Raw genomic sequence first — 13,953 nt, forward strand, 5'->3', positions numbered from 1 at the left:
GCCACTTCCGGATCTCCTCCGCTTTGATTGTTTGGGCGCGAATTCTTCTGAACGTGGCTCCGGGAGTTCAGGAGGAGTGTTTGGTGAGTAGTGAAAACGCTTAACCTGCCAGTCAGTCTAGGTTGGGGAACGAAGTTTGTGGCCAACACGTTTGTGACAACCTCTGTGGTTTGCATTTGAGGAGCGTGAATGCATTTTACATTCAGAAGGGAGGGAAATCGGAACAGGTCTGTCTTTGGTAGAGCCACGTATTAAAATATTTGATTTGCGAGGAAGGAGTGAAGTCACGCTTGGTTCTTCCCTCCTTTCCCCGAATCATCCTTGTCCTCGTCGTACCTCTTCAGCAGACAGTTGTGGGGCAAAGTGCAGCCTTAGAGATTAGTGTCTTTGTCTTTGAGGTTGCTGCAATCGGCAGCGCCTTTCCGGAGGCGTCACTTGTCAAGAGATAATCATTGTGTGTTTGTGCTCAACTCTTGTGCCCTTGTAGAGGTCTAGTTTGAGGTACTTGGTTTCCACGAGTTTCATTAAGCTAGTGAGGAAAACAAGACGGCGCAGGATGCCTCCCTGTTTCCTACACGGTAAAGAATAAATTCTTTACTGCAGTGTATAGTCAGGCCGCAAACCACCCCTCCAGTCATTTCCGTCCATTCCTGTCATACACGTTAAAAGTCTCGCCGAACTTTTCCTGTCCCTAAACATACCAGTTACTTTCAAGCCTGCCATCAGGTTTTTGCTGTTTTCTCGAGAATGCTTCACCCCCCGCCCCCAATCTGGCTCAGTGTTTCAAAATGTAATTCAAATATTTTTTTCTCTAAATACTGTATATTCCGCCCCCCACACACACACCATTGGATAGTCATTCACTCATTTGTCTAACATTTGTCATATTGTGTATAATCGTATGTAGTAATTGTTTTCATATCTGTTTACCCACTACTATTAGGCTGTGGTTTCCCGTGGATATAAAACAAGGCAAAATTTATTCCTTTTTGTATGCGCTTCAATTAGACCAATTGTGGTAGAAAAGTATGGCTTTTCTTTAGTGTTCTTACTATGTCCCCAATATTGTTTTAGGCACTTTATGTATTCTGTACAAAATTTTAGCTTTACAAAAGCCTTCGATGTTGATATTTTTAACAACCCATTTTACTATTGGGGAAAGTGAGCAAATTTATGTGTCCAAGGCTATATAGTTAAATAAATGGCAGGGCCAGGGTTTGGAACCTGGGCAGTTTATCTTCACCCCTGGCTCACTCTTGGCAGTGGTTTTCAACCCCAGTGATTGTACAGCAGAGAATATTGATAATGTCTGGAGATAGTCTGGAGAAAAGGTACTACCGATATCTAGTGGGTAGAGGCCAGGAATGCTGCTAACATCCTATAGTACACAGGACAGCTCCCACAACAAAGAATGATCCCAACCCAAATGTTAATAGTGATGAAGTTGAGAAACTTTTTGCATTATAGTTTATTGCTTCAAGTAGATATCAATGAAAACAGTGCTTCCTTTTAGCAGGAATGAGTTTGGTGTAAAGGACTATTAGATAGAGAAAAGGAGTTATTCTGAATTTTGTAACCGATATTCCCATCTGCACTCCTGTGCCTATTGTAGTTGGTTGGGAGGACAGAGGAATCTGTATATTTTGTGCTCTTGTTAAAATACACATAGCCCACAGAGTTATGGCTCAAATCCTTATGAATGAATTTTCCACATGAATTCGCACAACATAGATTCATGATATAATCCTAAAAATTATTTCCGTCTTTCTTCTTCATAAGTTGAATGATAAATCCATTTGGCTTCCAACAAGAAGACCTGAGTGATGTCTGTGAGATAACAGATATCATAGTTAATCTGTGACCAGAGTAGGACAATTCAACACTTTATATTTACATTTTCTTGGATTTAAACATAAAGATAATGTAATTGAATGAGGGAGTATAAAGTGCAAAAGCATTTTGAAAATGATTTTTTACAGCAATATAAATGGAAGAAATTTCTAGGAATGAAATTGGATATCCTTACTGTTATATGAGAACCATTGTTATTTGTTATATAACAATGTTTAAATGGTTTAAGAAGCTACTTTGGAACATTTATAGGTAATCTTTTTAACAAAATATTATGCAAGTACTAAGCATTTTTCTGTGTCCTTTTTATCTTTACAGATTTTTTTTTGAAGCACTGTTAAAATTGTTCTGTTTAGATCAAGATGTCTAGCAAAGCAAATTCTACCAAGAAAACATCTCAACAGTTAAAAAGAAATCAAAAAAGAAAAATCGGTCATGAGGAAATGGAGTTATCAGAAAAAGTGGTAATGAAAATATCTAGTTTATCATCTAGAACTCTATTACAAATATTGTCTATTCTATGTATAGCACTATGTGAAGACTAAAGGTCAGTTTTACTGCAGATTACAGTAATTTATATTGTTAAGTAGGAGCTGTTGCAACATAAAGTAAAAATTATTTACTTCAGTTCTGAAGATATTGATCAGAAGAGTGGGTCACAGGGCATTGCAAAGATGTTTAAATGGAATAAATTGTACAAATTCTATGGCATTTCTATGTTAAAAGATAAGAGAATCTGTCAGTTGGTGGAGGAGATTTTTGTTAACATAGAGGAAGATTAGTTTGGTAGAAATTAACTTCTTCCTACCATGATTTTGCCCATCTCTTATAAAAGAATAAATGAAATAACCAGAAGTTCTTTTTCTATGTTTTACTCTTGTTTTGCAGGTAAAATATGTAACACTATTTCACTGGCAATATGAATAATGATTTAAAACATTGTTTGATACCATGTGAAATTCTGTTATACATTATCATAGCTGTCCAGGAATTATTTTAGTATATCCTTTGCCTGTGATAAATACACGCCCTTTTTCTGTACAAGTGGCAATATACTTTACTATCTTAACCAGAAAAGTATATGACTAATCAACATACATGACAGACCTATTAGAGAAGCAATATTTTTTTTTTTATTGATGTTTAATGTTCTATGTATGTGCATGTGTTTTTCTCTCTAGGTTAGAAACACAGCAAAAAAAAAAAATCAACTAGAGTGCCTAACTTCTGAAGGTATTTCTTTTCTGTATCTTGTTTAATGTCTCTTTCACAAGCTTCTTGTATTTATGAAGAAATTATCAGCATCTTGTTTATGAGTTCTGCAAAAGCCAAAGATAGTAATAAGCAGCCGCAGTCTCATTTTTGCAAGCATAAGTAGTACTGATTAGTCAGTTATTTTGGTCAACTGAAATTTTACTTCAAACCTTTAGCAAAATACTATGTCAGGTTCTAAATCGATTGATAGAAACCAGAGAATCTCAAAGTGTCCCACAGTCTAAATTATTATTGATCTGTGATATATAGACACATCAACTGATTTCTCTTCAAAACAAATATTCTTCTGTTCTGTCATCACTTTATAGATTAGTTTGGAACCACTACCTAATTTTATTTAAATTAGTTTGGAATATTCCTCTTTACTTAAACATTACTTCTCCATGGAAGAATTCCCAACCTCTGACCCAAGACCAGGTTACATCCCCTGGTTTTATACATCCATATCCATAGTGCACAGTACTTTTGTTTTTGTAATTCTTTGCATTCTTATAATTATAATTATTTCCTTTCTCTCCAAAATAAATCTTAACGCCAGCCAATAGCATATCTCCTTTGTTTATCCCTTATTAGGAGAATAATTAACACTGACTATCTATTTCTATTTTGGTTAATCTCTTGTTCCAGTTTCCATAGAACATTTGCTAAAAAGAGTTTTCTAGTCTTAATTAAGCTTTTTAATTCAAGTCATTTCTGAGAACCAGACATTTATGTTGAATCCTAATAATTGTCGCTTGGTTCTTCATTTAAAATTGTTTTGAGTTTGTATCTGTAATATCAGTTAATGTGATTTTAGTTAACCATACATAGCATATTTATACTTAACACCTGACATGTTATGGCTGTGCAATAAAAAGGATATTAAAGTTTATTCAGCTTTATAATATTTTTGGATCTCATAATTTCATTAGTTTTTTTTTTTAGATAAATTTATGCTTCAATCACTTTTTAAGTAAAAACATACAAACTGCTAGATTGACCAGGTTCTCTTCTTTCATCAGAGACAGGACAGACAAAGGATACTAGTCTAAAACAGGTTAAGATAGCTTCCAGCAAGAGAAAAACCTGGCAGCCTCTTTCAAAGAATAGCAGAGAGTATTTGCAAACTATGATGGAAACAGTAATAATGTGAGTATGAAATTTTTCTCTTTCATTTTTTTTTAATTTCTACTTAAGTATATCTATAGACAGTATTCTTTTAAAAGCTGTTATCTATTTTATGGTGATAGGGTATTTTTCTCTTTCAGAAGATATATTTACTATATTTTAATGATAGTAGCTTTAGCAAAAAAGTATATGTGACCTGATTTTCTATCTAAAACTTTTAACCTATTCTCTCAATAAGGACACTTTAGGAAGAAGTTGAGTTCAGATTGACGCTGTATATGGAAGTTACTATGCTACAGGGGGTACAAAGAAAATAAGACATGATTCTTTCATATGAAGAAGCTGAAATACATCAGAAGAGTCAGGCATATAAATTAACTACAACAATGTAATATGATAAAAAGAACTTTGATTATACTTCTGCTAGAAATGCATTTAATATCAAAGAAAAGATTCAGCCTGGCTAGTAATGAGAGGCACTTGAGAGAAATCAGAAAAAGTAAACAGATTATATTAATTGTGTTACATACTAATATTGATTCAATCTTTGTTTCTTTTCTAGAGCAATTTTGAGTAACAGTGGTAGAGAAAATGAACAAATTCAATATCAACTCAACTGCCTGAAGAAAAGGTAATATAGTTATGCAATACGGCACGGTTAAAACATGTTTAGTAAAAGTCTAAGCTGTTCCTATAGTGCCAGAACAGACATGGAATATACAAATTTTTTATTTTGGTTGTTTGTTGTTGCGCTTATTGTTTTAAGAAGAGGAACAATTTGGGAATATATATTCTACCCTAAACTGCTGCTGCATGTGATTCTGAATTTCAAGAGAATTTATAAAAAAGAATCTGAAAATGACAAAACACCTACTTATCCACAATTCACTTTTCTGTATTGGGATTTGAAAAATATTTTGTCAACTTTAACTCCATTCAACATCATTTTGAACAATATAAAGTTAAGAGTTTGCCACTCTTATCTGATATTTATCCTATTGCTGTGTTTTTCCTTCACTTTGTATTATATTACATTATCTGAACAAGCAACAAGTATAATTTTCCAGGATATCACTGCTCTTCACCTTGTGGTAAGCCACAAATGGAGGTTTATTTTCATGTGTTCTTAAGTCATACCACTGCCAGTAATTTTTAGTGACTACTTTTTTCTAGTATTTACACAGCTTTTTCTTTTCATGGAAGAACGTTCTGCATCTTAGTTACAGGTTTGCCTGGAAATGTTTGTCATGTACTACGTTATTCTTAGGAAGGCTGAAAAGAAATTCTGCTTACTTTAAGTATAATTCTCCAGGATGGTAGCAAAATAGACTCTATTAATAAATTTTTCTGTAGCAATATTTCTCAAAGTATATTCAGAACATTTATTTTTAAATATACTCTGAATAAAAGTGATATATAGTGAATTATATTTGGTACATTAGCATATCAAAAGTCCTGCAGTAAGTAAATCTATTTCATTTTGCTTAATCTAGCATCTCCTAAATTCGAGTTTACCACAGGAACTCTTTATTTTATATATTAGTTTTATCTCTGCTTCGGTCTGCATTTTGGCTTTATTTTTTTTGACAGATTGTCCTGACTAGATTAGAACTATAGACATAGACAAGTTCCCTATTTATCTTTTTAGCCTTGTGAAGAAAGAGGAGAAAGAAAATGCTTATCCTCTTAGCTTCATTTAGAAAATCCTGGGAAACGTACTTTTGATTGCCCTAGCTTAGGTGATGCACCTATCTTTGGACTGATTTTTGGAAAGAGCTGTTACGATTGATATAGACTGGGTCATATGTCTATCCCCATGGTCAGACAAACAGAGTTGCTAATCAGACAAAATGGTTAGCTACTACAGTTTCTAGGGGAACATATTTTGGGAAAGTTGTCCCATAGAAACAGTGTTATAATGATTAGGTGTTATTGATATAGTAGGGTACATTCATGTTACACTTTTAGTTTAATTAGATTTTGCAAGAATTCTAGAAATCTAACCACTATTTAGAACATTTATAACAGTGGATAATTCTTCCACAAATTGACTTAATACACTTTTGGAAGAAAATTCATAAATGGAAACTTTAAGTTGAGAAATCAAAAACGTCTCCCTCTTGGGAAGACTTATACAGACAGGTTTTTATGCTTAAATGTGATGCACTAATGATGACAATCTGGATAACTGAAGTTTATCCTAATAGATTAATGAAAATTATGATTGATGTTTATACTGCCTACTTTTTTCTTTATAAAAACTAGTATTTTGAATAAGAGCCCAGGAAGAGAAGTCTTGGGTTCCACTATTGTTCAAATTAAGTAGTAAGATTTTTTAGAACCCCCAAATTTTCTTATTAGATAGAAGCAACCAAATTTAGATTTTCCTCCTTGATTCTTCATAAGGAATTCAAGAATCAAATCTAGGAAAGCTATATTGCTCTCTGCTGGAAGTGAGGGTAATGATAATTCAGTGTCTGTTGGCAAGCTAATCAACCTAAGTTGAAGAAAGATTTTTTTAACTTTAATATTGAATATTCATTTTGATAGTATTTTAGAATGAAGCACTTTAATCTTAGTGTTTTATTTGCCTTAAAGTCAACAGGACTCTGTTTTCTTTAAAATCGTTAAGTTAGAGTAATCGATGTAGAAGGTCTCTTTTATTGATTCCATTCTTTAAAATAACAGAGATTTAGAGTACAGGTTCATAGTTAAGACTTAGAGAGTAGTTAGTACTCTCTCTCTAGAGAGTAGTACTCCCTCTCTCTCTAGAGAGTAGTACTCTAGTAGTACTCCAAAACCCAATAATTCAAGATAAATGATAGATTTATGTGCTGGAATAGTCTATTTAACACATTTAGAAGACGCAATGAAATTTTGATTTTAAAATGTATATAAATAATTGTTAAATGTGTAAAATAGAATTTTTTTTTTTTTTTTTTTTTTTTTTTTTTTTTTTTTTTTATGAAGCAGCCTAAGTTCTCCATCATTTTAGGTAAATCTTATAAAAGGTTAAATAAGGTTAAATGGTGATTTGTCAGAGCTTTTCTGGGGAGACTTACTGCTAAGGTTAACTACTATTAATAAAAGAATATTATAGCCCTTGGGATTATGAGGTTAAAATAAAGATGACAACAGTATTTCAAAACAAAACAAAATACTTGTGGTATCCAAAAAATAAGCAAATAATTACATTTTTATTCTTTCCTTAAGATTGCTACAACTGTGTGAAACCCTAAAAGTCCCTCCCAAAAAGCTGAAAGATTTAACTAGTGTGTCAAGTCTGCTGAAAACAGAAAGGGCAAAGCACAGAGCTAATGAAGAAGGTCTGACATTATTGCAGGTATGAAATTTGAACAGGGAGTCCATAATTAAGGGGAAGGGGAAGAAACCAAAAAGTTTTCTACATTATCATAATATTCTGATGATAAATACTAGATCCTGAACCTGGTTTTTCATTAAAATCTTTTATTTTTTTTTTAATCAAGGCAAAAACTGCCTAAACTTTGGTCCTCTAAAATTAAAAGTATTTCTAGTATATTAATGATTAAGTAGCAATTTTATTTTTTTAGCAGACTATGTAACTTAACTATCTTAGTATTTTTGGTTATCAAATTGGAGAAAGTCATTATTAAATGCTATAGAATTTCAAAACATTAGTTTTTTAATACTTTATTGTCAGGAACACAGTCATTGTCATTATTGTTATTGTTATACCTAACATTTATACCACGAGGACTTTCTTTGTTCTAGGCACTGTTCTGAGCACTTATAGTTATAACCCTTAATCCTCACAGCTTAAAGAGGTCTGTACTCTATTATCCTCATTTTACAAATGTGAAAAAGAGACATACGAACATTTTTAGCTGAACCTTACTACAGACCGCTTAAAGTTATAATATGAACCTAGTCCATCTGACATCAGGACATAATTCTTAATCATTATCTTATAGAAGCTAATGACATCTCCCATTAGCTTCATGATTAACTTTATCTTTTTAATTAATGGACATTTGAATGATCAAGAAAGCGACCTTAGGGGCTTATGAAATAATTAAGACAGATGGGACTATATATCTCTTAGCCATTTCCAAGTTCTTTGTAGATATGGTGCTTAGGTCTTTATTAGCAATTCAGTAAATACAAGGTGGCAGTAGTTTATGCAAGGAATGTATCCCCAAGTAATTCTAATAATTCTAAATTCACAAATAATTTATTTCAGTTTTTCCATATAATTGAGGTAACATTGGAAGGATCTGAGTAGTAATCTACATATACTGTATATTAATAGGATATATTTTTTAGTTTGCCCCACTTTATAATGTGAGATTATATTTATTTTTCAGCCCAATGTTACTACTTTTCAAGGATATATTTAGTACTGGCATTAGTTCTAATACTTAGTGAACAGTTAAATGACATTAATTTGTTTTTTTTATTTCAGTTAATTGAAGTATAATTGACAAAATTGTAAGATATTTAAAGTGTGCAGCTTGGTGATTTGATAATATGTATGCATCGTGAAAAAATTTCCCCCTGTAGTTAATTAATATATCCAACACCTCACATTATATATCTTTTTTGGGGGGGTAGGGGGAGGAGGTAAGATCATTTAATTCCTTTTTTAGCACATTTCAATTACACAATACAGTGTTATCAGCTTAAATTACCATGTTTTACATTAGATTGTCAGACCTTATCATCTTATAGCTGAAAGTTTGTATCCTTTTGACATCCTCTTCCTATTTCCCCCACCTCTCAGCCCCTGGCAATCACTTTCCTACTCTGTTTCTATGAGTTTGACCTTTTTTAAGGTTATTTTTAAAGGCTTTAAAGTATAATAATGGTAAATGTTGTCTTAACATTTAATATTTCCATAAATCACTTAAAAGCTCTCAGAGAATAAATGATAGTGTGAGTTGTATAATACTGGGAGGCATTTCTGTTTTACAGCTATAATTGGACCTCCATGTGCCAAAAGCCTAATTAACAGTTAAATGGAAAACACTTTTTCTTGCTCAACACTTACGACACCAAATGTATGGGTTTTCCATACCAGCTAGGTGTTCTCCAATTTAATTCAAATCTGACACTATCTGGAGTTAGCACAGACCCCGCAGTTTAGAGGCTCAGTCTCATAAGACTGCCTCCCACTTCAATTCTTAGTTGCAAGTCTGAGCCTCTCTACATCTAACTGACCAAGTATAAATCAGAGGTTCCTGTGACCCCCTCCAAGGTTCAATTTGCTAGAACAGCTTACAGAACTTAGGAAAGCACTTTACTATTACCTATTTATTATAAAGGACTCAACTTAGGAACAGCCAAAAGGAAGAGATGTATAGGGCAAGGTATATGGGAAGGGGTTCAGAGTTTCCATGTCTCTTCTAGTGTAACATCCTTTCAGCACCTTAATGTAATCACCAACGTGGAAGATCTCCAAACCTTGTTATTGAGAGTTTTTATGGAAGCTTTATCACAAAGGCATAATTGATTATTAACTAAATCTCCAGCCTCTCTCCCCTTCTCAGAGATCAAAGAGTAGGACTGAAAGTTCAAAACCCCTAATCATGGTTTCCTCTGACAACCAGCCTTCATCCCTGAGCTATTCATTATCATAAAGTCAGGTATAGTTGAAAGAGACTTATGAATAACAAAAGGTGCTCCTCTTACCCAAATCACTCAGAAAATTACAAGGGTTTTGGAAACTCTGAAAGGAACTAGGACAAAAATATAACAAAATATGCTCTTATTCCCTCAATCACTCAGGAAGTTGCAAGGATTTTAGAAGCTCTGTGCCTGAAACAGGGAATGAAGACCAAATATATATTTATCTCACAACAATCTATGATTTGTTTGACAGTCAGTTGCTCAATGAAAGTACTCTTGGCATCTTGGGCATAGTATAGTAGTTCATTTCTATAAGAGAGTCTTTGAACTAGGAGTTTATAGAATTTGTCTGTATCCATTAGTTTTCTCCTGCATGCCATACTTAGAATCACTGCTTTTTCCTACTGCAGCCTAGTTATTGCTGGTGGTGACTTTCCAAAACTTGTGTCAGCTATCAGTAACAGAGCTGTGTTCAACAAGTTTCTAGAGCTCTCACTCAGTGATGGTGGATGCTAGGGAAAAGGCAGTAGTGAACAGTCTCTGAGAGATTCTGAAAAGATGGAATAGGAACCTGAGACACAGTTTTTTAATCTCTCTGGATCGCATCATGAAAACAACCATAGAAGTTCACAGAGTTAGCATAAGAAAATATAAGAAAAGGAACAGAAAATAACATTCCTATAGACAACAAAAGCATGCCAAAAATATGTATTCACAAAACAAATGAACACTAACCTGATTTCTTAAGTGAACTGAAAAAAAAATCAGAAAAACAATGGATGGTATGGAAAATATCATAAATCAATATTAGAAATACCTTAGTCCTCAGGTTCTGAGGAATACAGTATCAATAAATTCTTGGAAACTGTAACTTTAGCAATATGATATATAACAAAGCCAATTTTACTGTGGGCTAATTGATATAAACAAGAGTTATTTTTCTACAGCATATTTCTGATCACAAAAATATCACCAAAATTCTAAATAAAGACCCAAAACAATTCTAAGTCATTGGAATAAATATGAGCTGTACATATATTTAAGAATGATTGATAAAAACAGGTGAGATAATTATTTTCCAACTTACATATTTCAGTTCAGAGTCTCAGGTGCCTTGAGCCTATCCCAGCAGCTCAGAGCAAAAGGCAGGACCCTGGACAGGACACCCTTCCGTCACCAAGTGCAGTCAAACGCATCCACACTTAGTCTGGGACAATGTAGACACACAGGTCACCTTACATATACATCTTTGGGATATAGGAGAAAATTGGAGTACTCAGAAGACTCACACAGACGTGGGGAGAATGTGCAAACTCTACACAGGAGGTAGCCCCAGTCAGGAATCGATATTTTTTTTTTCATCAATGCTATAATGAAATAACATTTAATGAACTAATATTATTCAAGGACCTGCTGTACTAAAAAATGAAGTTACAGAATTCAGGAAAGAATTAGCATAAAAACCTTTCATATATTTAGACTAAATTAGGAGTACTAAAGCAAACACAAGATATAATGCTTACAATAAATAGTAAAGTAAGGAGAAAATTTTAAAAATCAAAAAGTATATTTTTTAAAGGTATCGAGAAAAATTCACAAATACATGAATATGGTAGGAATACCCAAAGAAAATAGCCAAAGCAGTGGAAGAAAATTAATTTTAAAAGTTAATGAAAAAATTTAGTCCTTATTATATTAACTCTTCATTCAGTGCAATTACTCATTCCCTTCTATATGGGTTGAATAGGAGCCTTTAAAAAGATATATCTAAATCCTAAACCATGGAATCTGTGAATATTACCTTATTGATAAAGAGAATCTTCCCAGGTTGAATTTAACTTCAGGATATGCAGATAAAATCATCCTGGATTACCTTGGGTGGGCCCTAAATCTAATGACAAGTGTCCTCAAGAGATAGAAGTATCCTTATAAGAGACACATTGACATGAAAGAAAAGGCCACATGAAAACAAATGCGGAAATTGGAGTAATGAGCTACAAGAAATGCTGACAGCCATCAGAAGCTGGAAGATGCAAGAAAGGATTCTCCCCTAGAGCCTTCAGAGGGAACATTGCCCTTACTAATACTTTAATTTTAAACATGTGCTTTCCAGAACTGTAAGAGGATAGATAAATTTCTGTTGTTTTAAGCCACCAAATTTGTAGTAATTTGTTATGGTACTCATGGAAGTTAATACGTGTGGTTTACATTGTATTCGACAGCAGTCTCTAAATCTGACAACCAAAATAGGAAATTAAAGCTAAGGAACAGGTTAAAATGCTATAGCCACTTTTGAAGACAGTTTGGAGGTTTCTTACAAAAATAAGCATATCTTTTGCCACACAATCCAGTGATCATGCTTCTTGGTATTTACCCAAAGAAGTTAAAAATTTATGTCCACAAAGTATACTACACATGAATCTCTGTAGCAGCATTATTCACAATTGCCAAAACTTGGGGGCGGGGGGGGGCGGGGACAAGATATGCTTAACTTGGAAAAAAACAAGATGTTCTTAAGTAGGTGAATGGATAAACTAACTCATCTAGACAATGGAATATTATTCAGCATTAAAAAGAAATGAACAATCAAGACCTGAAAAGACACTGAGGAAACTTAAATGCGTATTATTAAGTGAAATAAGCCAACGGAGAAGGCTACATACTGTATGATCACAACTATATGACAGACTGGAAAGGGCAGAACTGTGGAGACAATACAAAGATCAGTGATTGTCAGGGGTGTGTAGTGAGGGTAGAGATGAATAGGCAGAACACAGTGGGTTTTGGGGCGCGCTGCTAGATTAACTTGGGTCTTCCAGAATCTGATATTAGCAGCTTTGCTAAATTTTTGAGGAAACATTTTTATACATGGGTGTATCTCCTTCCAGGGATATTCAATTTCCTTATAATGCATTACTACTTTGGTAAATTAGTTTCTAGGAAGTCTGTTTTTTGAAAGAAGAGTGAAAATATATTTGCCAGTTTCTTTAAGCAGTGTTTCAATATGAGGTGTTTAAAAATATGTATATGTATATATCTTTAGGTTTCATTTAATAAAATATTTAATTTAAAACATTAATATTCTCTTTCTGACTCAGGAAGAAATAGATAAAATAGTAGAAACCACAGAGTCAATGACTGGGAGTATTCAGACCCTAAAAAACAAAATTCGGATTCTGACAAGTGAGGTGGAAGAAGAGGAGGAGAAGGTAAAACAGGTAATTGTTTAATAATGTATATTGCTAGACTCTGGGTGTAATTTCTAATGCTTGAATTCTACGAAGACAACTTTTGGGTGTACAAAGATGAAAGAAATCAGTCTTTGGAAATAATCTGTAGCTTTCTTTTTTTAATTTAGATGTTTAAAATAGATAGTGGAGTACTCTCTCTTCCAGAACTTTCTCAGAAGAGTCTCAAAGCACCCACACTTCAGGTAAGTACCAATTGGCTATTGACTGTATCACCAGTTATGAATTACATATATAAAACCATTCTATCCTGTTTCTTTTTTTAAAATGAAATTTATGAAATAAACTTAACAACATTATTTTTCTCACTCGACACTATAGTACGAACATCTTTCTTTGTCAGTTCATGTAGCTCTGTCTTGTTCTTGTCAATAGCTGTGTAATATTCCATTGTATGGGTGAACCAAAATATAGTTTGTGAATTACTGATGGAAATCATTTGAGCAATTACAAGTAATGCTGAGTAAACCCTTGTATATACGTTTTTACAGATTTCTGTAGTCATAGCTATAGGACAGATTTCTGGAAGTAAATTCTGACAGTTGCTTTTGTTTGTGTTTATAACAATGGCATATAACTTCATAAAATAGTATTATGTCTTATTTGTAGTAGGCTCTACACTGATAATTTATCTTTTTACAAAGGACCCAAGTAGATATTGTAAATGTCTATAGTGGTAGAAAGTCTTTATGTTTTCTCAAAAAGTAATTTGAAATTTTCCTGTTTATAGTTTACCCAGGATGTAAGGAACGGGAATGGGCAGAGGGAAAACAGAATAATATAGATTTGAAAAAAGAACAACAATGAGTCGATGGTTATTGAAGTTGAGTAATTGGTACATGAGATTTATTGTATCTTTCTCTCT

The 13,953-nt window shown here is 33.3% G+C and overlaps 1 protein-coding gene across 3 annotated transcripts in view; it reads left to right on the plus strand.

Annotated features, from left to right (window-relative positions):
• Positions 1–13,953, plus strand: part of CENPQ (centromere protein Q) — a 20,394-nt gene continuing 6,441 nt past the window's right edge. For 2 of the 3 annotated variants that reach the window (XM_016137742.2, XM_016137735.2), the window contains exons 1-8: positions 1–83; positions 2,170–2,315; positions 3,033–3,084; positions 4,128–4,254; positions 4,796–4,864; positions 7,447–7,576; positions 12,939–13,058; positions 13,199–13,273. In XM_016137742.2, the coding sequence (XP_015993228.2) occupies positions 2,214–2,315; positions 3,033–3,084; positions 4,128–4,254; positions 4,796–4,864; positions 7,447–7,576; positions 12,939–13,058; positions 13,199–13,273 (675 nt within the window). In that variant the 5' untranslated portion in view covers positions 1–83; positions 2,170–2,213. The remainder of the gene's footprint in view (positions 84–2,169; positions 2,316–3,032; positions 3,085–4,127; positions 4,255–4,795; positions 4,865–7,446; positions 7,577–12,938; positions 13,059–13,198; positions 13,274–13,953) is intronic. The other variant, XM_016137740.2, reaches the window with a different exon arrangement.

Source organism: Rousettus aegyptiacus, unplaced genomic scaffold (assembly GCF_014176215.1).
Source record: "Rousettus aegyptiacus isolate mRouAeg1 unplaced genomic scaffold, mRouAeg1.p scaffold_m13_p_1, whole genome shotgun sequence".
Lineage (NCBI taxonomy): Eukaryota > Metazoa > Chordata > Mammalia > Chiroptera > Pteropodidae > Rousettus > Rousettus aegyptiacus.